The 24,755-nt window shown below is 38.9% G+C and overlaps 2 protein-coding genes across 3 annotated transcripts in view; both read right to left on the minus strand.

The window, feature by feature from the left end:
• elof1 (elongation factor 1) overlaps positions 1-24,755 on the minus strand; it is a 383,117-nt gene that overhangs the window by 196,148 nt on the left and 162,214 nt on the right. The window lies entirely within an intron of this gene.
• Positions 686-24,755, minus strand: part of fbxl16 (F-box and leucine-rich repeat protein 16) — a 51,344-nt gene continuing 27,274 nt past the window's right edge. Inside the window, exons 2-8 of one of the 2 annotated variants that reach the window (XR_013781103.1) lie at positions 11,421-12,132; positions 8,104-8,346; positions 7,428-7,693; positions 5,379-5,463; positions 4,870-4,933; positions 3,798-4,493; positions 686-3,659 (exon numbers count right to left, since the gene is read on the minus strand). Coding sequence is in view for 1 of the 2 variants with exons in the window: in XM_079366872.1 (XP_079222998.1) it covers positions 4,345-4,493; positions 4,870-4,933; positions 5,379-5,463; positions 7,428-7,693; positions 8,104-8,346; positions 11,421-12,125 (1,512 nt within the window). In the remaining variant the exon portion in view is untranslated. Of the gene's footprint in view, positions 4,494-4,869; positions 4,934-5,378; positions 5,464-7,427; positions 7,694-8,103; positions 8,347-11,420; positions 12,133-24,755 lie in introns of both variants that reach the window. The other variant, XM_079366872.1, reaches the window with a different exon arrangement.

Here is a 24,755-nt window from a genome sequence, read left to right on the forward strand (position 1 = left end):
ATCCAAGCTTTAAACTGACCACATCTGGTTTTTGTTAACAGACCTGTTGGTGTGATGTCGGGATGAGTCAGTCCTTTATTTAAATGGTCTAAAACATCTGCAAAGTACCAAAGCACAAAAGCTGCTGGTCATCAGTCCAAAATGGTCTTCAATCAAAGTAAGATAGTTACAGGCACAGAGCTAAAAACACTGAAACCAAAACAGCACACAAATTCTTCAATTTTCAATATCAGTAAGCTGTCTGTATTTATTTTACTGCTTACTAAGGTTGTGCTGTACAAGGATTGTAACAAAATGGTAACACGTTATGACCCCAAGACAGTTGGCAATGATAGAAGTGACAGGAATCATTTTCTTTAGAAAAAGTACCCTAGATAATGTACACCAGAAAGGTTCACTGTTAGATGTTTGTATATGAGAAAAACATGGCTGTGCATGTCTGAGTTCAGAGTATGCAAACTTACATTTGTATCATTTGGAAGCTTATTAAAAGCAAAGATTTGAAATGTGAGGAACATATGTAAAGATTAGTGAACAAACTGGGAGCCAGTGTTTAAGAAGGCAGCAACAAATCAGTTTGTGCAGTGCACGTTTTGAAAAGTATGTTTTGAACATGATATGTTCAAAACATTGTCTGGCCCAATTATCTACTTATTACTTCATTACTTTTTACAACTCTTCATCACTGACATTGAATTGGCACATGAAACATTTTGCATGCTTATCCGACACAGGTAATTAAACAGAGGATTACAGTAAACAACTGTCAACTTAGTTTAATGAAAACAACATCATTTAGTTATAAAAAAAAAAAGATACAAAACATGAAATTCTGAATGAACCTTTCAAATATTTCTGTTTTCTTTGGAAAAGCAAAACTATAGTTGAATTTGATCAGATGCAGCCAATTTATGATTATAGTCCATGATTTGTACAAACTTACACAAGTAAAGCACAGTAACTCTGCAAGTAGGCCCAGCACATTAAAATATGATTAAGAATTGTAGGTGTTAGCTCCAGTTGGTCTTTCATTAGCGAGATGTGACATAATTATTAATTTCGGATAGAGAGTTAATTTCAATTAAATACTTTATTAATCCCCACTAGGAAAATTCAAAATCTGTGTAACAGCACACTTTCAATCTTAAAACTTTTAAAGAGCTAGTGAGCAAGGCCAAAGTTTAAATGTGGGCTCTTACCATGTTTAAAACTTCTCTATTTCAGCAGTTTAGTCAATAATAAGCTTCCACTGAATCAATATCTTCTGCATTTACAACTCTGAGATGTAACCCTTTGCCATATTAACAGATAATGTAAACATTGCTTTTCCACCACAGGGTAAATCTTAGAAGTCGAATGATTCATACACCATAGTCTGTATTCCCACATTCAAGACAATGACTTAATAATGGACCCTATAGCAATACAAATATGACACACTAAAACAGAGGAAAATGTTCTTTGCGCATGATGACATTTCAAAATTAAAGTCAGTCTTAATCATGTGGTCACTGGTGTTTAAAACAGTGTATTTTCAATGTAAACAACTGAATTGTTTTACTAAGGATTCTGAAATGTAAAAAAAAAAAAAAAGTTATAAACAAAACCAGTAAACATTGCATAACCCAGTGCAATCCCAAATTTTAAGCAAAACCCCTTTCACAAAATAATTTAAAATAAAGGCTCCTTAATAAATAAATCATGAAAATAAGCAAGACATTGTTTTAAATAAATACATAGATAAATAAATATACTTATGTACAATGAAGAGATTCAAAACCTCTAAAAATAGCCTATCCAAACAAAAACACAGACCAACCAAACACATGCATGGTCTGCCATGTCAATAAAGTTATCACTCCACTTCAGTGTGGTCAGCAAGCAGCCACATTTTATGTGCTGCGACAGATGCATTTGGCAAAACCTAACACTGAGTGACACTGATCCAATCCCTTCAGATGGCAGTCAGCAACATCTGGGAACACACAGTAGTAAGTAGAAAGCAGCACAGTGGCTCATTGTTCCGTTCATTCAGTCTTAATAAAGAAAGATTGCAGGAATGGGAAACAACTATCAATTACCTTAAAAGTTAATTGATTTTAACTCGATAACATCAACCACCTCTTTCCATGTTAAATAAAATACTTCATTGGAAACTTTAAATCTTCCCTTGTTACGGATAACTAGAAACACTCTCAGAAGCTTTAAGTGTCCATTTTTTCAAAATGAGAAACTAAAGCCTAAGAAAAATAGTACGCATTTAGCATTCACCTTCACCTTTTTATAAATAACTCTGAGTAATCTTTTGGTCTTTTTACAACCTGTCTGATCATCTGACAGTAGCTTTCCCAGATCTAAGTGATGAACTTTGTAGTTACATTACATTAAGACTTTTATTTTTCACACAACCAAACTGCAGAAATAAGACTGAAGCTGAATTTCAAAGATTTCCTCTTAAGACGTGGAGTTGAACGATCCAGGCATAACTTCATTCCTAACTGCCACCCACAACATCATCCATCTATTCGAATTGCCAAAATAAACCAATGCTTATAAATCAATGCTTACAAGACGAGTTACACAATATCAGGTTGAAAAGCAACAATGTGTGAATTTCTTGAAAAAATGAAGCCTGTCAAGCCTATTGTAGGTTAGTTTATGCTGACGTGCTTTCACAGGCATGTTTTGCCTTTGAAGGCATGTGGTATTAAGTTCAATATAAACTCACATCTCATTTTATTTTATTTTACAAACATTATGTTAATCATAATTGCAATTCAACCTTTTAGTGTTCGACCAGTCATCAATTGTAGGGCTAGTGACTAACAGGAGCATCTGCATGATCCCATGGAGCTTAGAAAGGTTAAACATGATTCAGGATTTAAAAAAATAAATAAATGAAAGGCAATTAAATAAAACATTCAGACCAGTCCAAACAAAGTCACATTTTCAAACCTGTCACTTTACAGGGACCCTGAGGTACTGTTACTGTCTGACCCTGGTTTTTAGTGGACCTACTGTAAATACTGCTGATTTTCAATACTTTGACCCCTTTTTACCTTTGAAATAGCATCATTTGTAGCCAATGTAGATCATATGATTTAATCAGCACAGTTACAAGATTGAGAAGAGTTTAAATCAAATAATGATGCCAAATGGGGAAAATATGGATGCTTAAGGGCTGACAAAACCCCTTCTCATTATTATTGAAGTTAAACTTTTGCTTTCAGTCATCTCAGTTAATAAATATTATGGTCAGTTTTTGACATTCTTCCCTCTCTTTGACTCACTTTTTTGTTCTTTTTGAGCTGCTACAGCAACCATGTTCAAAATCCCAACTTTCACAGTTTACAACAGCTTATCCTTCAGATTATCTGTAAATTATGCTAAAAAAACCCAACTTGTTTTAAAGAAAACCCAAAAACAATGAGCCCATAAACTTCCAACACTGTAAACTGTAACCTTTTTGTCTATTTAAAGTTTTTCTGATTTGTGATAAGACAAACCAAGGGAAAAATGTGTCCAAAAAAGAGTCCAAGTTACATACTGCACACAATAAGGGAGGGAAAGAGCAACAGAGAAGTACAATCTCCCACTTTATGGTATACATCTTTAGTTTTCTCTGATTCCTGTTTCTTCAGCTGTAATCTGGAGCATCTCTTTAAACAAGAAAAAACAAAACCTTTAGTACCTTCTGAAAAAAAATAAAAAATAAATAAACAGCATTTATAGTTCACAGAATGGAAAAAGAAATATCATCACTTATGGTCTTTAGGACTTACACTTGTTTTACTTACCATATACAGTATGTTTGTGTGTTTACAGTTCATTAGCCCACGTTTGAGTTCGGCCATAGCAGTTAAAACCCTCAAGTCTTAATTTCCATTTTATATATTCTTCTATGCTGTAATTGGCTCAGCATGTCACCCCTTAAAGTATCAATTAGCCAATTAGCCAAAAAGAAAATATCAATGTCTTTAGAAATGCACCACTCCAAAAAAAAGCCTTTTGTTGTTTAAAAAAAAAAAAAAAAACTGTCTGTGAGACAAGACGTTACACCAATCTCTTTCCTCCCCAGCGTCTTCTTAAACGAAGCTCAAACTCTATCCCATCATCCTGGGCCTGACATGTACCATTATCTGCCTTCCTGCCTCTTTGTCAGCTTGTGGGTCAGTCAACTTAATAAGGTAGGGAGGAAGACAGGGGGCAGGTAATGAGTAACTACATGATATAGTAGGAGCAGTTCAGTATCTTTGCTGACATTTGAGAAAAGAGTGATGAAAAGTTATTAAGAAGAAGGAAGAAGATTGGTGAACTATTGGTTGTTGAGAGGGGTTAGTGGTCTTATTCAATGACCATGCAATGTGGCAGATGCTGGGAGTAATATTTGAAGAGCTCGGCAGTGGCTCCAGGGCAGTTGGTCAGTTCCAGCTCCTCAAGCTCCTGCAGCTGTATGAGGCCTGACAGACCAGTGGTAGTCAGCAGAGGGCAGCCTGAGAAGACATCAGGAAGGGAAAAATTAAGACGTGAGCTGGGTAACAGAAAGGTGCCGATTTAAGGTTACACGATATGTCACTGACAGCACACTCATTTTCACACTAATAGCAGATTTATTTAATCGTTCCTTTACATTGTTTGTCTCAATTAATCAGAAGGTGGGCACAATTATACAATCAATTACGAATTAGGTAAATGTTCCATTTCAATCTTATTATAGTGTCATGAGATGTCTGTGAAAAGCTATAAAACATTTTGATTGTTGCTTTTGATGTGTATCACATATTAGGACCAGAATTTCAAAATCAGTTAAGTGGGCCTATATGGTTCTATAAGCAGAATCATGAAGATCTGTTGAGGAGCAAAACATACCTGCAAGAGACAGTAGACGGAGACTCCTCATTCCAAACAAATGTTGCAGGCCAAAATCTTGCACCTGTAATTACACACACGCACACACATACATACACACAAACCCACATTAGAGCCAGAACATCAAAATCCTTATTATTGTGACTAAGACTGGCAATTTGAGGACTATTGTTTTTTAATTAACAAATTCACTGCTGTATAAATGTAGAATCGTCACATTTGCATCAAACAATTTGTTGAAAAATAAAAGTTAACTATTACAGTTCATGATTAATGTTGCACTATGAGAAAAGTCAACTGATCATGAAAACCCAACAAGATTCATTCCATTGGCTGTACAGCAAAAAAAAAAAAAAAGTAAAGAACTGGTAAATATTACTCATATAACCTGCGATGTTGATGTTATTGCTGAAATCTATTTTGCTTAAAACAGTTTAGCTCAAGCTAAACATTTTTCCATTTGTTTTTTTATATATTTTTCAATGTGTGTGTGTGCATGTGTCTGTTACCTGACAGCACCAACGCAGATAGAGACTCCGTAATGATGACATGGTTGACAAGTAGCCTAAGCCAGTGTCTGTGATGCGAACACACCTATAATTTGACACAATATTAAAATTAGAATAAACCATTACTATCCCTTTTGAATAATTCAATGAAAAGGAAAGCTTTCACACATCATCAGTCTTTTAACAGAAAACTATTTTTATATATTACATATAGGGCCTGATTTACTAAGATTTCAATTAAAGAGTACTAAATTGCGTGTTCACTGCAAAAGTTTGCACGTTTGGTTTGTGGGCGTTTTGCGGGTGATTTACTAAGAATATTTGCATGAATGACGTCAGGTGCAAACCTTGTGGAGGCGGTAGTATTTCAGACAGGCTTTTGCGTGTTCTACTGATTTACGTCACAGAGAGTTTGGACAAAAGCAGGACGACTGCGAGCGCAAAATAGGTATTAGTGGGAGAGACAAGTGAACTTCCAGTATTTTCAAGTAATAGCAGATAAATCTGAATATAACAAAAGGAAAACGTGGCTTATAAGAATAATCATAAACAGGGCCTCTCTCTTCTTCCCTCCCTCTTTCGAAATACATTGCGCAGGAGGTGCAAGTTCTCTGTGGCACCAGAAGCTGGTCAGTGCTGTGTCAAGAGACGTGCACGCTTGGGAGAAGCACTCCGCCAGAGACACGCAACCCAAGAAAAAAGAAATGCCCTGTTTAAAAGGTAATGTTGGCAAGAAGAGGGAAATACGGGGACATAAGTGTCAATGTTGAAATTCTTTTGAATGCAGACGCTGTGAATGTTCAGTTATAGTTTAATCAGAGTGGGGTTTTTTAACTATTATTGAAACAAGAAAAAAAAATAATGCATACCATTTATTTTTGTCATTGAAACATGCTAACATGTCTTTTATTGTGCCTATGTCTCCTCCTAACTGCAGCCTGTTGTACGTAACACTGGGGCTCTTGGATTAGCGCGTTCTTGTCAAAGGTGTTAAATTTAGAAACCGTCACAATCACCGCAAATTTTGCCTGGCTTGGTAAATCGCATTGTGTGTACTAACTTAACTTCTATGCATTTTCTCCTCCCAGTATTTTGCACGCTGAGGCAGAAATGCCTCATGTTGCATATTCATTAAGGCAAACGTACTATTTGGACAATACGAGTTGTTTTGCTCATATGAAAGACACAATCCTCACTGCACGCTGTCAGTAGATCAGATAGCACATTTTTTGCTGGTGGTACCAAGTTTGCACACGTTTTAATACACGCAAACGTTTAGTAAATCAGGCCCATAATAAGTTTTCATGATCAATAACAATAAAATGATCAGCAGACAAAGGCCCCTTTTAACGTCTTACATCATAACAACACTATGTAATCAAAGTATGCATACATAGTACATGTATGCTAGTAAAATTTGCCTTTTGTTCCAAAATGTGCACAAAAATACACACCTCTCAGACACAAAAAAAAACATTAAAAACAGAGGCTCTAATGATAGAAAAAAAAGTTGCTTTTATTAATTAAAACTGTTGCAACATGCAACTACTGTAGGTGGAGTGTTGTTGGAAACAACATGAATCCACAGCTCTATACTGTAAAGGTTGCTGTTGAAGATGCAGCATTGTGTGACACATCTGGGCACGAATAAGGCCCCTCAGTTTTAACTGAACATGATTTTAGCATGTTACGAGTTGTTGATGTGCTTTTTGAGATGGCTGTTGAAAGAAATACAATTATTACACAGAATACCAGAAAGGTCTTGCTATAACTGGAAAATACAGTACATCAAGTCTGCTGTAGAATTTTTTTTCCAATAATGTTACTATTCAGGCCTATTTTGCATTCTACATTAAGTTTTTTGTGTCTCATGTTTATTCAGATGCTGAATTTCAAAAGTTCAATCCGCGACACCAGTTCGAATTAGTATGGCTACTTGGCCCCTCCTATAGGTACTGAAATGCAATTTAGAACAGAAACTATTTATAATTCTATCCCCCTTCATCTGCATGTTACATGAGTGACAGCACATAATCACAAGAAACTGACCTGTCCAGCACTAGTTCTTCCAATTTATGCAGGTCACAGGCAATGTATTCAAGGGCCATGTCAGTGATCCGAGGGCACCAAGATAAGTCCAGGCTCCGAAGCTTACGGAGGTTCTCAGCAACCAACTCCACACCATCGTCAGTGATCTTAGAACAGCCAGAGAGGCTGAGGGCAGTCAAGTTAGGAAGGCTATGTACCATGTTGACCACACCGTGATTGGTGATCTCCCAGCAGGAGTGAAGCCGCAGAGTGTGGGTTGTGTAGCCCTGTGGATTGAAGGTAATTTTGAGTATGCTTCACTTGTGGCACCTTTTGTTAACTATCCACTCATTCTGACAGGGAGGGGGTAGGGGTTTGCTCATAGTAAAATCTCAAAAGTAAAGCATTTTACACTATTCCATGATGCCGGCTGAGAGCAGAATTGGAAATCCTCACTATATGCCTCAAACAAGGTTAGAAAGTGTTGCTCACTAGAAATGCTTACTTTCGCTCCTGAATCAAACCACTGACATTACCCAGATTGCCTTGTTTTAACATTATCTCTTTGCTCTAAGATTAAGAAGTATTTCTCAAAGAACCTACTGTATCTACATTTTTTCCATAACATTTAAAAATCGTTGTGTGTCTAGGTGGACAGTAAGTCACCATGTTGTTTTTACTTGTTTTGAAAGCCTACCTGTTTGGCTGTGAAATAGGCCATGGCTGTGTCAGTGACATGGTAGGCCTGAAGGCTCAACTCTGAAAGGTTGGGCAGGAGCTGAGAAATAGCAGCAATGGCGTCATCTGCCACGTTAATGCAGTCACTGACACTGAGGGAAGTTAGTCGGGCATTCAGACTGGACCATAGGCCAGCCTCTGTAAAGTCGTTACAGCCTGAAAGTTCAAGGTGCATCAGGCCTTGCATCTGCTCCAACATGACCTGCAACAAAAAAACAGTTTCAGATTAATTCACTAATGCAGCTGACAACTTTTTGTTACAAAAATATAAGAAGTACCAAATGAGTTACCAAATGAGAAAAGCAACTAAATCCTGGATTTGAGAATTTAAAGACCAACCACATTTGAGGAACAGAAAATTTGCACTTGAACATATCAATGTTCAACTGCTTTTGAAAAAAAAAATCTAATTTACAAAGCAACACCTTATAAAGTTACCACTGTTGTACAAAGTCCATATGTAAATTTGAAGTTCTGTTCACAACAAGGGTTTTCTGTCACTTATCTTATATAATTCTATTAAACATATCTGTGTGTCTTAACAAGGCCAATTAGAAAACATGCAAGCAACATTGAATAGACTTGTGTACTGGACCAACTTTCTAGTACGACTTGTCAAGTAAAATAGTAATAACCTGTTTTATATAGTGCTTTCCTAGATACCCAAAGACACTATGACAAGGAATAGGGAGGAGGATGAGATTTAGTGGTTGTAAGCAGAGTTGAAGAGGTGAGTTTTAAGGGATTTCTTGAAGAAAGTACAGAAGGTATGAGGCAGTCTCTAATGTGTTTTGAGAGTGCATTCCAGAGGGTGGGGGGTGCGTGTCTTTTACCACTACAACATCACTCATATGTTAGTCATACTTAGTGAAGCAGCTTTATACATGCATGTCATTTTGTACATTTTATTTGTGAATATAACAAAAACAAATGTATACAATCAAGCAAATCATTTCCTGAAATTTTTAACAAGATTTAGGAGCATATGACAGGTAAAAAAACCCATTGTAAATTAACACTTAAAATGGTCTGATAATGGCTTCTTCTAAGTCAAATCTTGATTTGGTATGTTCTTCAACACAAAAGGCACAAATTTAGAGGACAAAGTGGCTCTTTTCAGTGTAGCTGTTTGGAACGCTCTTTTTTTCAACGTCATATTACGAATTATGAGGGACTCGCGTTCTCTGACTCTGCTTTAGTCCAATGTGCAGCAGGTGGGAGTGAGAGTGGGTGTTTCAGATTGTGTTTATTGTGTTTCTTCCTTCATTAAATTAGACCAGTCATCAATACGGTTAAATGTTGAGTTAGTGCTGGATGCACCAAATACAATCTTGAAAGGACAATGAGTCCACTGTTTGCCCAAAAGAAAGAAATATGGAGTTAACTTTCGAGCCTGGGTTCGTTTTGAGCAGATAAAGAGACTCTATGGTTACAAAAATCAAGGTCGTAATGTGGTGCTCATTTTCAGCCAGGAGATTATGTGCCAGGCAATATGTTGGAGATCAGGATGGGATACCGAAGCTAGGACTGGGTCAGACTGATGGTGGGTATGGTATGCAAGTGTAGGTTTACCGGCAGCAGCAGTAAGCAAGGATCTGGATTTTGAAAAATACACAGCGCACAATCTGGGCGCAGAGCAGATGGATTATGTGACTTGATTATACAGCGTGTGTTTTTGGTGTGAATCCAACCAATCAGAGTGTCAGCTCTAATTGCCATAAATGCGCTGTATTACTTTCAAAACCTCAGAAACGATAAAACAGACAAATTAAATAGCACAAAATTGTTTCCTCAGGATAAAAATCTCCAGATGCGCGACAGGATCCATGTTAACTCTTGCTCTGGATGTTTAACAGAAGATGTAGGCCTATGCAGGCTGTAAACATTTAACAATTCCTAGTTTCCCACTAAAGAGCTGCTTCAGCTGAAGCAGCCTCTACAGCCACTATCTCCAGCAGTAGCTCCCCCTGGTGGAAAACACGTCGTATCACCCACCTGTGCCTTGGCACTGCGGGAGGACTGCATTAATGGTGTCAATCTCAGATATTTTGACCATCAAAAAAACAATATATGATTTCTAACCCCACAATTCATTCATAATTAACTCCATTTCTGGGTCAGAAAGTTTATCTTTCTTGCCTCACCTATAGTTGTCACCATCAACCAGCACTGAAAAGCTTTGATCTTCCACTCGTTCTTCTGCGTTTTCATTCATGCAATGACATTTATGGTTAAATGTGGGAGTGTAGGAGGTGGCTTTTGCATGCACACATAATCATAATAAAATATTGTGTGCAGTTGTTTGTCAACATGGTTTTATAAATCTGAAGTATTTCATGTGCAGTATTCTATTCTACACATGATTAGAAATTAGACCCCTGGACTGTTTAATGAACTTATAGTCTTTTTATTGTATCGTGGTTTGTGTGAGTCGGCATGTTTGGGTTCTTATCTATCTGGGTCTGTTAGTTAATGATTATACCTTTTAGTTCATACTTACATTGACCATTGATTTATCAGAACAAACAGGTTTCCATCTGTCATTATCAAATCAAAAATGAGCAAGATCTTTATCACCCACAATCAGGTCCTACATAGCTACAAGGCACCTTTTAACAGATTTAAGAAATCATTTCCCACTAATACATTGATCCTGTACATGAATCTTGAAATTTCGGCTTGCATTCTTACAAACCACTTTGTTTTATCTTGCTGTGTCAAGTTTCCCTATTTCACTGAAATCAGAAAATGTCTTCTTGTGTACACTGCTACAACAGTTTTTATCAATTGCTTTTTTGAAAGTACCCTTTTACTGCATAGGTGCATGTACAATGTGTTTAAAATGCTCTGCATATAGTTTGAGCCACATCAAAGGCTGCTTTTAATGTGAAATATTATTCCTTTGGCGAACGTTGATTTTTGTTTTTAATGCCTCCAAATAAAAGTCTGTTCAAATACTCTACGCAAACAATGGTTTGGTTTCAAAGACTATTATTCAGCCTACTATAAAAACCTGTTAAGACTGGCTAACAGCTAACTGGCTGGCAAAAATTTTAAAATTACATGGATTTAAGTTTTAAGCAGGGTTTAAAAAAATATGAAAACTGGAAATTCCACAACCGAGGCATGCCGTTTTCATGGACACTTCTCAAACCAAAAAACACCAGAATGGCTCTAAATTCCCCTAAGAATACTTCATCATCATCCAGGAAACATTTTAGCATACATCATGGCAAATATGATTATCTTGTAATTTCCAAACAAAACCTGACTCACCTCCAATCCAGCATCTGTGATGGTAGACCTCTTAAGGCTCACCGACCGAACACCTTTCTTGGACAGTGGGTAATTGTCGATGAACTCACAAATGTCCAAGTCTGACACACCCACTAAGCAGAAGGACTGAAAGCCACGCAGGGCAAAGGCCTGCAGACTAACAAATTCCTTCTCCCCATTGGGCAACAGAGTATATAACTCCTTGGCGTGCAAGATGGGTGTAATGCCCTCCCAGAACTTGGGCTGGTATAGCACTTTGCGCCATGTCTTGCATACCTGTGCCAACACACATTTTTCAGCTGTAGTGAAATACCAGAGCAATCGGTTGAGCAGCTTCTCATCCAGGACAAGTTGGCGCTCCAGCAGCATAGGTTTAGGTAGAGTGAGAGGGGGAAGCTGACGAAGGGATGGCTTCAAGCCCACCAGAGGTTTTCCAGGCTCAAGATCAGAGCCCAAGAGTGAGGCTGCTGAGTTGTGAATTCCAGGTCCATCCAGGTGGTGGTGGTGAAATGGAAGAGATGACGATGGAGGTGGCAGGATGGAGGGTACGGAAGAGGACTGGCAAAGGCGGTTTTTGGCAGCTGGTGTCCCCTTGGTGATACTTGCACTTCCCAGACCATTTGGCTGGCTGGGAGGCAGCTTAACCATACCATTGCGAGTCACGCAGGGAGACTTCAGCTCACTGGGGGTGGACATGTTCAACATTGGGAACCTAGTGAAAGAGAAAATATGTCAATATCTCATGTATAAAAAACTATTCACCCAGGACTAAGATGTACACATACACATACTGCTTTGGAGCTATGAAATGAGTTAAAATATGAAAAAAAAAAAAAAAAAAAAAAGTTTCAAGCCTTGAAATCACTATGAACAATGTTCCATGGAAAAAAAGTAATTACCAAAATGCCACAAAAAGTCAAATAAACAAAATATCAAAAGTCAGTGTGCCAAAATGACAAATGCATTTGGGTATAAATGTTTGCCTTTTTTAGAATTAAAATATACTGGTGTAATGACAAAATATGTTGTCCAATTAAGAAACTGTCTGTAAATTTGACAAACTAATCTTATCTAAAGGAACAGTTCGAAGCTTTACTCATCAGTTTTATTCAATCAGTTTGCTCAGTTTGGTAAAGATTGCCACGTTTCCCCATATATTACCATCTCATCAAAATATATTTTTGATCTATTGTATTTGTATAAAGAACAGAACATTCTTAGTAAAAAGAATGTTTATTTTTAATAACAGGGTACATTAACAGTCTTAATTAAATGATGACTATATAACTTATTAAAAAAAGACCTAAACAAATTCATTTCCATGTGTTTGTTGAAATGTCTTTAGAAAATACACATTCACATTTAATCAGCAACTTGACACAGCTATAAAAAAAAATCACATCTGCAAGCATTTTTTTTCCAGAGCTCTGACACATTTCTGTTTTACAGAGAATTTGTGAATTTAAGGTGGCATGATGAGGATGAATAGAGAAATACAAGCCATTACAATAAGACTAAATAATAGAATAAAATATGTTCTATTTTTAAAATAGAATAAAATAAAAAGATCTTTGCCATACTTTAATTGTGTTATTATGAGTCATATGTAAGTTATCATTATTAAGGCACGAACACTGTCTGTGGTTCGTGGACATTACTTTTCAGACCAGCGTGGCAAATGTTAAGACCTAGAACCTTGTTGCGTGGACTAATACCTCTGTGCTCTTTCTTCACCCACTTCTTCCCCTCTGTGCTCCCTCAAAAGCAGTGCCCCTCACTTACATGCACTAGATTCTTCTCTAGCTCTCAAGGAAGGCGGACGCTTTTTCTCTCCCTCCCTAATCTCGTCCCTGTGTGTGTTCCCACTGCTTCTATCTCATCTGAATACCCTGGAGTGTTTCTTTCTCAGAAACTCCAGTATCTCCAGAATAAATCGTAGTTAATATGGAATTAATAAACTGGTCTCTCAACGCAATTGGCAAGATCTTTTCTACAAGATCCACTAGACCGGGGAAGTCCACCTGCCCAGATGGAACGTTCACTGCTGGGTACGTGGCGGATTTATGGTAAGGCAAGGCAAAGCAAGGCAAGTTTATTTATATAGCACTGTTCAGACACAAGGCAATTCACAGTGCTTTACAGACATAAAAACATAAAAACATTAAAACAGAGCTTAAGGAAAGAATGCAAAATACATCATTAAAAGACGAGGATGAAAGTGAAAATACTCGATAAAGGAACAACTGTTAAAACTATAAAAAAAAAAAGGAAGAATGTGTTGCAGTAAGGCAGACAGTATATTTCTAATTGAAAGCCTGAGCGAATAACAAAGTTTTAAGGCCTGATTTAAAGGAGTTGAGTGTGCCGGCAGTCTTCAGTTGTTCAGGGAGTTTGTTCCACAGTTGAGGAGCGTAGTGACTAAACGATGCTTCACCTTGTTTGGTTCTGACTCTGGGAACACTGAGTAAACCTCTTCCTGAGGACCTGAGCGGTCTGGATGTTTTATATTCTACAAGTAGATCTGACATGTACTTAGGGCCAAGACCATTTAATGCTTTATAGACCAGTAGTAAGATTTTAAAGTCGATCCTCTGACACATAGGCAGCCAGTGCAGTGATTGAAGCACAGGTGTAATGTGCTCCACCCTCTTTGTGTTGGTGAGGACTCTGGCTGCTGCGTTCTGGATCAGCTGTCGATTTTTTACTAAGGCCTGTTAACACACTGTTACAATAATCCAGCCTGCTGAAAATAAAAGCATGAACAAGTTTTTCTGAATCTTGTTTGGTCAGAAAACCCTTGATTCTTGCAATATTTTTCAGATGGTAATAAGCTGATTTTGTTACCATCTTAATGTGGTTGTTGAATTTGAGGTCTGAGTCCATAATCACACCAATATTTCTGACTTGATTTGTTGTTCTTAAGGACATGGATTCAAGACAAGTGCTGACCTCTGACCTTTCCTCTTTAGGGCCAAAAACAATCACCTCAGTCTTTTCTGGGTTCAGTTGTAAAAAGTTCTGACGCATCCACTCAGTGATTTCGTTGATGCACTTGCTCAGTGAGTATAAGGCACTATGGTCATTTGTTGACACTGATATATAGAGCTGTGTGTCATCTGCATAGTTATGATAGGAAACGTTGTAATATTCCATGATCTGAACGAGAGGGAGCATGTAGATGTTAAATAAAAGCGGCCCAAGGATGGAACCTTGAGGAACTCCACAGGTGATCTTCACATGCTCAGATTCATAATTACCAACAGACACAGTGTAGACCCTGTCCTGCAAGTAAGATTTAAACCAATTTAAGGCAGTTCCAGAAACTCCAAGCCAGTTTTCAAGTCTGTCCAGCAGTATGTTATGGTCCACCGTATCAAATGCAGCACTAAGATCCAGTAGCACTAAAACTGAGACTTTAGATGCATCACTGTTCACATAGATATCATTTAGCACTTTGATAAGAGCAGTCCCAGTGCTGTGCTTTGACCTGAATCCAGACTGAAAAACACTGAAGTATTTATTTTGTACCATAAAAGTGTTAAGTTGCACAAACACTGCTTTTTCGATTATCTTGCCTAGGAAAGGCAAGTTAGATATGGGTCTGTAGTTATTAATTGATAAAGCATCCAGATTACTCTTTTTTAGGAGGGGTTTGATCACTGCTGTCTTTAGCGACTTAGGAAAAGTGCCTGTCTGTAGAGAGCTGTTAACTATCTGCAATACATCTGGTGCAACACAGGTAAAAACATTTTTTAAAAAGCTTGTGGGCAGAATGTCAAGACTGCATGTAGTGGACCTGAGGTGTTGAACTATGTCTGTTAATGCTACTGGATCTAGAAGGTGAAAATATGCCAGGTTAGCTAAATTGTTTTCATTAGGAGGTACAGGAGTTACAGTCAGGCTGCCTGTCGTAGACTCACTGACTGTCTATCTAATCTGTTCAATCTTTTTGGTGAAGTGCGATGCAAAATCATTGCATGCCTTTACAGATAACAGTTCAGCAGGAACTGATGCTGAGGGGTTGGTCAGCCTGTCCATGACAGTAAACAAAGTCTGAGCATTGTTGCTGTGTTTGTTGATTATCTCAGAGAAGAAGGACTGTCTGGCCCTTTTGAGTTCTAAGTTATATAAGCGGAGCGCCTCTTTAAAGATGTCATAATGAACCTGGAGTTTACTTTTTCTCCACCTGCGCTCAGCTTGTCTACAATCTTTTTTCTTTGTTGTAACAAGTGTCCCATTCCTCCAATGGGGCTTTCTTTTTACACAGACAGCTTTGGCCTTGACTGGGGCAACGGCATCAATAATATTTAGAACTTTAGCGCTGAACTTATCTACAAGGTCTTTGACAGGAGCTGAGTGTAGAGCTGGTGTGTTAGTGAATGACTCAGTGAAGAGTGTGCATGTGTTGTCATCAATGTAACGTTTTCTGATCAGCTCTGTTTTGCCTTCTCTGCAGTCAGCCAAGATGGAAGCTTTAAAGGAAACACAATAGTGATCAGAGATGGCAACATCATTCACTACAACATCAGAAACCATTAGACCTCTTGAAATGACCAAGTCCAGAGTGTGTCCCTTGTTATGTGTTGGATTTGTTACATGCTGGGAAAGATCGAAGTTTTCCAAGATGTTTATAAGTTCTTTCACACTGTTATCTCTTGGATTGTCTAAATGAATGTTGAAATCACCCACTATAACAACACAGTCATAATCAATACACACAGCAGACAATAGTTTGTTGAGGTCATAAAAGAAGTTTGCATTATACTTTGGTGGCCTGTAGATAGTGACTAATATTGCACAACAGGGTGAGCTCAGCTGGAGTGCAATGTGTTCAAAAGAGCAGAATTTCCCATATGACAACTGTTTGCATTGGTACTTGTTATTGTACAGAACAGCTACTCCACCTCCTCTCCTCGACTCTCTAACTTCACTGATAAAATTAAAGTTTGGAGGAGCTGTTTCAATAAGTGCTGCTGCACTGTTGCTCTCATTTAACCAAGTTTCAGTTAAAAACATAAAATCCAAATTCTCTTTGATTATGAGATCATTAATTAAAAGAGACTTGCCTGATAGAGATCTAACATTTAGTAGAGCAAATTGTAACATGCTATGAACTTTGCTAGATTCACACTGTGGCTGACGCACAACTGGAATCAAGTTAGATAGAGTGACCGTACGTTTTAATCTACTGATGTACTTTGCGCCATGCCACCAGCTATTTGAGATAACTGGTATGTTAAAAACTTCCGGGACAAAGGGCCCTGGCTTTTCCCTGGAGATGTCAGGCTTAGCATTTGCCTTAAAACCTGGACCCAGAACACATCAGTACACACACTCTTTTGGGCTCTTATTGGGAGACTGGTGTGGGTTCAGATCTAGCTTTGGAAGGGGTACAGGTGGGGCTCGTCTGCGCGGAGGTAGTGGAGGGGGGCCGGGTTGTTGTAGGGGAACTAGGGGGGTTAGGAACCCAGGTCGGAGAGGAGTGAGTCTGGTACCAGTGTTGACAAGTTTGTTCATTTGTTCAGTAAACTCCAACATGGGGGAGGAGGGGGAGGGGATACCCGGTGAACTGGGTGGAGTTTGGGCAGGTGGAGTTGGGGGATTCTCTCGAGCAGGTGGAGTTGGTGAATCCTCTCGAGCAGGTGGAGTTGGTGAATCCTCTCGAGCGGGTGGAGTTGGTGAATCCTTTCGAGCAGGTGGAGTTGGGGGATTCTCTCGAGCAGGTGGAGTTGGTGAATCCTCTCGAGCGGGTGGAGTTGGTGAATCCTCTCGAGCAGGTGGAGTTGGTGAATCCTCTCGAGCGGGTGGAGTTGGTGAATCCTCTCGAGCAGGTGGAGTTGGTGAATCCTCTCGGGCAGGTGGAATAGGTGAATCTTCTCCAGCAGTGGCTCCTGGTGAAGGACATAAGGCCTCCTCTTTTTCATTCTGGCACCCCTCATGGCCAGAACACATAGGGGGGGAGTCGTTTCTCCTTCATGTTTTGGTGTTTGCTCCTTTTGTTTGGGTTTGTCTTGTCTCTTGTCCTTGGCAGTGGGAACAGTATGACGCAGGAAGAAAGAGAGATTGGAGGTGAAAAGCCTCACTCCTGACTTGTTAAGGGAAAGGCCATCTCCTTTGAAAAAATGTCTTCTGTCCCAGAAAAAGTTAAAATTGTCAATAAAATGGATTGAGTGGACCTCACATTCTGTTGAAAGCCATCTGTTGATCTGCTGAATCTCTCTCCTCCTCCTTGACTGGTGGTAACGGCCCACTGAAAAAGACTTCAACCTTCAGAGAGCTCACTGCATTTAGCAGATTACCTAAGTCACGTTTGAACACTTCAGATTGTCTTTTCCCAATATCATTTGCCCCTGTGTGCAGTACAAGGTGTTTCAAATTGGGACTTTCTTCACAAATGCTGAGGATTCTGTCGGTCATGTTGGAGACTATATCATCAGGAAAGCATAATACTCTTGTTTTTCTGCTGTACATGCTTCTCACATCTTTGATAGCAGAATCACCAACAACCAGAGTCTCAGCATCATTCAGTAGCTTTCTAACTTCTGACTTCTTGTCAGATCTTACCCTTCTCTGTGGGTTCAGGGGGTTGTCCAGGTGTCCAGTTGGAAATCCTGGGTCTTGCATTAGAGGAAGAAATTGATTTTGTAACTCCACAGCCGCTGGTATTGGAGCCTTGTTGGTAATCTTCCCTTTAGCCTTTATCCACGGCTGTGTCTTCCTCTGCACCGGTGTTGAGGAGGCAGATACCGCAGGCCAGCCTGTAGCACCACAGATCTCTGGGCGCTGGGTTCTACCAGTTGGACGTCTCCATGTGGCAGCTGGTGTACTCTTTGGTTTTGCCCCGAGAGCATTCCAGGGAGGATTGATAGTGGCAGATTTGTTACCTTTTGCACAGCCCCTCTGTTTGGTGGGAGCTGTATCAGAGCTCATTAGCTGAATGTTAGCATTCTCCAGTCTGTTGTTTTGAATCAACGGAAGAGTGCTGTCGTTTTCGCAGGGTCCATTCACTTCTGCGTTTATTTCTAAACGTAGAATTTTATTCTCCAAAACTGCGACCTGCTGCAGCAGTTTGTGGAGGTCATCTGTGGAGAAAGGAGGCATCTCGGTACTGGTTAGCTTTAGCTGACAGTAGGCACCTGATTTGTCCGCTAAGAAAAATGTCTCCACCAACAGAGGTATTCCAGGAATAAATGGCTTTCTTGGTAAACGTCAAAATGTTTACTAGCATCGAGGTGTGGGAGAAAAAAGCAAAAAAGCCAAAAGAGCAAAAAGAGCAAAAAAAAAAAGGGAGTGAAGCAGAGCGCAAAGCAGAGAGCCAAGAAAAACACGTCTATACTCTCAGGAAGCAGGAAGTAAATATGGAACACATGAAAAGTCATGTGCCTGGGAGTGCTATCATTGGAAGATGTTGAGGATGTGTGCATATTCGGCCTCACGTTCACCGGTCTTCTGGAAAATTACTGGAAAATTGGGAAGATGGCAGCGCTGGCGGGAGCACTGAACTTAAAAAGTGTATCAGTAGAAAATTACCTACCCTAACTTTAAGACAGAAAACTCTTTAATTGTGAGGCTTCATTGGTCATTAAACCTTTTCCCAATTGTCATCCATATGCCACTGTCGTAGCAGCATGATTCAGTGTCTTGCCCAAGTACCCCATAACATGTGAATGCAGGAGCAGGAGATAAAAAAAACCCTTACCTACCAGTTAAAATACAACAAACTTTACCATTGAGTTACACCCTGACAAACCAGTTTAAACTGCAAATAAGAATTGTAAGGGGTTCCGGTCTAAAGTTCAACATGTTCCACAAGATATACCAATTTATATACAACTAGAAGTTGTCATGAGTTCATTCCACAAAACCAAATTCTAAACCTTTTTACGCAGCTCTCATAGAGAGTAAGTGGAGTGAAACTCTCGTGAATGAAAATATAGAAAATGGTTGTGAAATATTTGGTTTAAAACTAAGTGATGTCACAATTTCTGAGAAAAGAAAGAAAAAATAAAAGGAATCCACTGCCCTGGATAAATGAAGAATGCAGAAAACTAATGAAAAATAGAGATATATTGCTTAAAAAAAGCATTAAAATCAGGTCTGACCATAGACAGAGAGATTTACCTCGACTAGAAATAAAGTAATAAGCACAATGCGGAGGGCGACGGAAAATTTCTTGATGATTATTATCATTAACCAAAAAAACACATATATATATATATATATATATATATCAGAGCTGTCACTTTAACATGTTAATTAGATTAATTAATTACATCGCAAATTAACGTGTTATAAATTTTTTTTTAATTATAGCACACTTCAAGTGTGACACTTGAATAAAAAATTCAATGTAAATTTTAAACAGAAACGATAGACTGCAAGAAATGCGCATTTCAAACTTGGCCCATTGAAGGACCCGTACTTGTCAGTGGCATGTCATTTCAAACATGCCTTGCTACCCAAGCCAAACAAAGCAGGACTGAGGTGAAAATGCTGCGTCCATGCAAACTCTGGACGACGGAGCTAGGTTCATTTACAAAGTCAAGAGGGTGGAGACAGCGCGCAAGACAACGGACAGCAGCCACGACCAAAACCCAAACCGGGAAACCAGGTCACTGTGTGTCTGCAAAGACCCAGGTTTTACATTTCCCCCAATGAAAGATTTGAGGAAAGAAACGAGAGAAGGCATTGTTAAAAAGCATTTTATATCATAAAAAATCATCAGTATTATGGTTTTGATTATGCATAAAAACGTAGAATTCACAAGATTTGAACATTTCAATAAAAGAGTCATACTTATAAGATTAAAGGGCATATGAATTGAAATGTCATATTATGAAAAGAACTTTTCAATAAAAAAAAAAACCTTTTTGTTCACTATTAATAATGTGGATCTTCTCTTCATTTTATTAGTTGTGCACTACAATTTTGTAATGTCATGAAATTTGAATTCTTTATTTGGGGACCTTAAACAGATATGAGATTAAAATGAGATTAATTAGATTAATTACAAATCCTGTAATTAATTAGATTATTTTTTTAATCAACGAACAGTACTAATATATATATATATATATATATATATAGAGAGAGAGAGAGAGAGAGAGAGAGAGAGAGAGAGAGAGAGAGTCCTTTTTGGTGCAGTTATTTATTTCTATGTGCATTTATTCATAATGAGACTGTTCTGGCTCCATAAATCAATCACAGATTTAAGTCATAGATTCAATAATTTTATCAGATCAGGAAATGGAGAAATGTAAAATATATTTGCTTTATTTATTAAATAGGTGACCTAGTTCCCAGGTTCCCTGGTGTGTCGAACCCTGTTACTGCGATTCATTTTTTAAAGTATCGATGTGAACCGTGACAACTGTTTTAATACATTTTTAACTGCCTCTTGATTAATCTTTACATCCCTAGTTACAAGATAACAAGAAATGTTGTGAAAGCACAGTTTTGAAAATGGTAAGTGGACTTCAGCTTATATAAAACTTTTCTAGTCTTCTAACTACTCAAAGCACTTTTACACTGACTGTCACACCTAACCATTCATACCCATTCACACACTGATGGCACTGGTTGTTAATAGTGAGACCCTTTGAAGTAACTAATCCCATTCTTGCGCATTTATACACAGCCAAAATAGTAGTGGGAGCAATTCGGGGTTGAGTGTCTTGCCTAGGGACACAGCGAACATGTTACTGCAGTAGCTGGAGATCGAACCCCCAACTTTATGGTTGAGAGACGTCGACTACCACTGAGCCACAGCCTCCCCAAAAAATGTTGTTGGGTCCAGCCAGGATGACAAAGTTCAGGCTGTGTCCCTTTGGAGAACCATGACAAAAGACTCTTTATCCCAGCAGACCTTGCAGGTACTCCCAGAATGCTTTGCCACACCTAACACATACAGTTGTGCTCATAAGTATTCATACCCATACTAAAATTAACTAATTCTTTTCTACAATTAAGCTTGAATATTGCGGATACACCTATACTAAGGGAGACACAGTTGTTACACAACAATCCAGAACACATTTTAATTGGGCTGATGAGGATTATGTCATTTGTTATAGTATTTCTATTTTCACCCCTGTTCAAATGTATTCATACCCTTGTACTTCTGAAGTACAAAGGTAAATATTTTTCCTGGTTCAGGTACTTTTTCACTCTATAGGTGTGTCCAATTAATTAATTAACAATTGAAAGTGAATATTGGTTGCCAGAAAGTTCACTGGCCCTATAAATTAAGGAGTATTGGTGAGACCACTGTCAGTTCATCATCAATGCCAGACTCGACACCATGGTCAAGCAGAAAGAACTGAGTGAGGATCTAAGATCCCGTATTGTGGAGGCGCACAAGGAAGGTTTGGGTTACAAAGCAATATCCAAGTGTTTTCAAGTCCATGCAGCCACAGTCCAGAGTATTGTTAAGAAGTTTAAGGCATTCGACACAGTGAAGAACCTTAAAAGACCTGGAAGGAAGCCAAAAGTGTCAGACAGACTTGCCAGAAAATTGGTTCGGGCCGCCACCATCAACCACGAATCACCACCAAGGAGATGTTGCAGGGTGTCAGTGACAAAGGAACCAGTATCTCCAGACAAACACTCCAGAGGACATTGAACAGGGCAGGACTCCATGGACGCCGACCACGGAAGACTCCATTGCTCAAGCCTAACCACACAAGATCGCATCTTGACTTCGCCAAAGGTCACCTGAATGAAGAAGAGGCCTTTTGGTTGTCGGTTCTATAGTCAGATGAGGTAAAGATAGAGCTCTTTGGGCGCTTATGTTTGGCGAAAGAAGGGAGCTTTCAAACCAAAGAACACAGTGCCAACTGTCAAGCATGGAGGAGGAAGCATAATGCTGTGGGGCTGTTTCTCAGCGAGTGGGACCGGTAACCTTGTTAAGGTGGATGGCATCATGAGGAAGGAACAGTACATCAGTACCCTCCAAGAGAACATCCGACAGTCAGCGGCAAAGCTTGGTCTGGGGCCACAGTGGATCTTCCAACTGGATAATGACCCCAAACATATCGCCAAAATGGTCAAGAAATGGCTTGAGGACAACACAATCAATGTTTTGAAATGGCCAAGCCAAAGCCCCAACCTCAACCCTATCGAAAATCTGTGGAGGCAACTCAAGATGAAGGTCAAAGCAAGGAAACCAACCAATTTGCAGGACCTGGAGAGAATTTCAAAGGAGGAGTGGGCCAAAATCCCAGTGGAAACATGCCGGAACCTCGTAGTAAACTACAGGAGACGTCTTGAATCTGTAATAGCAAATAAAGGCTATGCCATTGATTATTAAATCATGTTAGAAACAGGGGTATGAACATAAATTTTTTTGCCAATTTGTTAAATAAAGCTGAAATAAGAATGACATTTGTCAGCAAGACATATGTTATATTTGTGAAAGCCTATTTCAACCCTTTTATGTAATTAGTTGGAGAATAAATGAATTTTGCAAAGAAATACACAAGCAATAGCAAAACGATGCAAGGGGTATGAATACTTATGAGCACAACTGTAGGTGTAAAGTTTGGGAGGGATAAAACCGGTTGGCCCCATTGTTCACTCTCTTTCATACGTCGTCTGGCAACGTCCGAGGATATCCCTCTGCTTCCTGTTTCACAGCACGCTTCTCTTTGTTCAAAAGTTTTGGCGTGCAGCTAACCCAAGGCCTTGAAGCACACCGACATCCTGAATTCCAAGCTTAGATCATCCATTTGAACGCACCTCAAAGAAGAGCGTCTTATTTCTCCCGTATTAAAACGGTATTGAGAGAGATCGTAAGGATTACGTCTCGTTCCGTCCTCTAAAGAAAGGACATCCACGGAGATCACCTCGCTCGACGGAGGACACCACGGCTCTGCTCAACCCCTTGGACGCGCCGCCATCACCATACAACTGCATGAAGACGCTAGAGACCGCCCCAGCGAAGGAACCTTTGTTGCTCCTTTCATCAACCATGGACAAAACGGTTACAAGTGAGGCTTAGCTAGGTCTGGGCAGTTAGATATAGAGTGTGTTTAATAACTGAGTTATTATTGTTGAACAGTGATAATATTTGCTTGGTATTTGACCACTGTCTTAGGTTTTATGAGAGTAAAACCTCTTTTGTTTTCTTTATTTGGGCCGCTACGTCCCGTGTGTTTCTCTGTGAACTCTCGCGTCATAACCGGGTAATAGACTCATTATCAGAAAGACTAGTGTGAACGCCGTCTGATACAAATCCGGCCACTGGCTTCTGGTAGTGAAGTTAACTATGCTCTGAGTTGTGCGTGAGTTCCAGGCTGCGATTGAGCTTCTGAGGTGCGCTCTTTTCTCTCTATCGCTCTCTCCCTTTACGCACACATGCACCTTTCGGCAGACGCACACACATAGATATCTGTGGCTTTCCAGACGCTGCAGAAACGTAGATCAGGTAGAGACAGAGTTTGACTTCGTCTCTAGACAATAGACCAGGTTGGGAGACCTGTGTTCTGTGTCCGCCATGGTCACGCTGCCATTTTGATCTCTCTCTCTCTCTCTCTCTCTCACAGAAACACGCACACACGTGCCACGCTTGTTTGTTTTTGTTTGTTACCTGTAGTTTAGCTTATAATAGTTGTTTGTTTGATTGAGTTTCATTGATTAACTTGATGTTTCTTTGTTTAATAAATTCTGTTATAATTTAAAGAGCAGTTGTTTGTGATTACTGTGTATTTGCATTGTGACTTAGGCTGGGTGAAAAGGCTTTGTGTTCGGATTTCACACCTTCAATTAAATACAGATTATTAATTATTGATGATATTGGTATTTAATTAAGTAATTTGAGACTGATATTTGTAATATTTTGGTTGTTCCCTGTTTACAGGGTGGTACCCCAAGGTTTATTAAACTCAGTTTAATAATAATTGATTTATTTTAATAATTAAGTAAACTTAATTATTAAATTTAATTCGACAACTAAATGTTACATCATAAAACCCCAACATAATGTTGCCGCCGTGGTAGGTCCCTACACCAATTTACCCAATTGCAAAAAAAAACCAAAAACCTCAAAACACCAAGATCTGAAAATTGTTCATATTTTCTATATGACGGATAGAATTACAATTAGCAATAAATAAATAAAAACACAAAAAGGTCATCAGTAGTATCATGCTGGTTTAGGTGTCAAATTTTTTGATTTAACTGCAGACATATGAAATGTAGGGTCTGGAGTCTGAATCTGACCATTTTACTTTACATGTAAACAGCAATGAAGGGAATGTTCTTTATTTATAATCTCATGTACACCAAAATGAAAATGAAGACTATCTACAGCCATGACAGCTGTGTGAAAGACGGGTT

This window comes from Symphodus melops (assembly GCF_947650265.1).
Source record: "Symphodus melops genome assembly, chromosome: 17".
Lineage (NCBI taxonomy): Eukaryota > Metazoa > Chordata > Actinopteri > Labriformes > Labridae > Symphodus > Symphodus melops.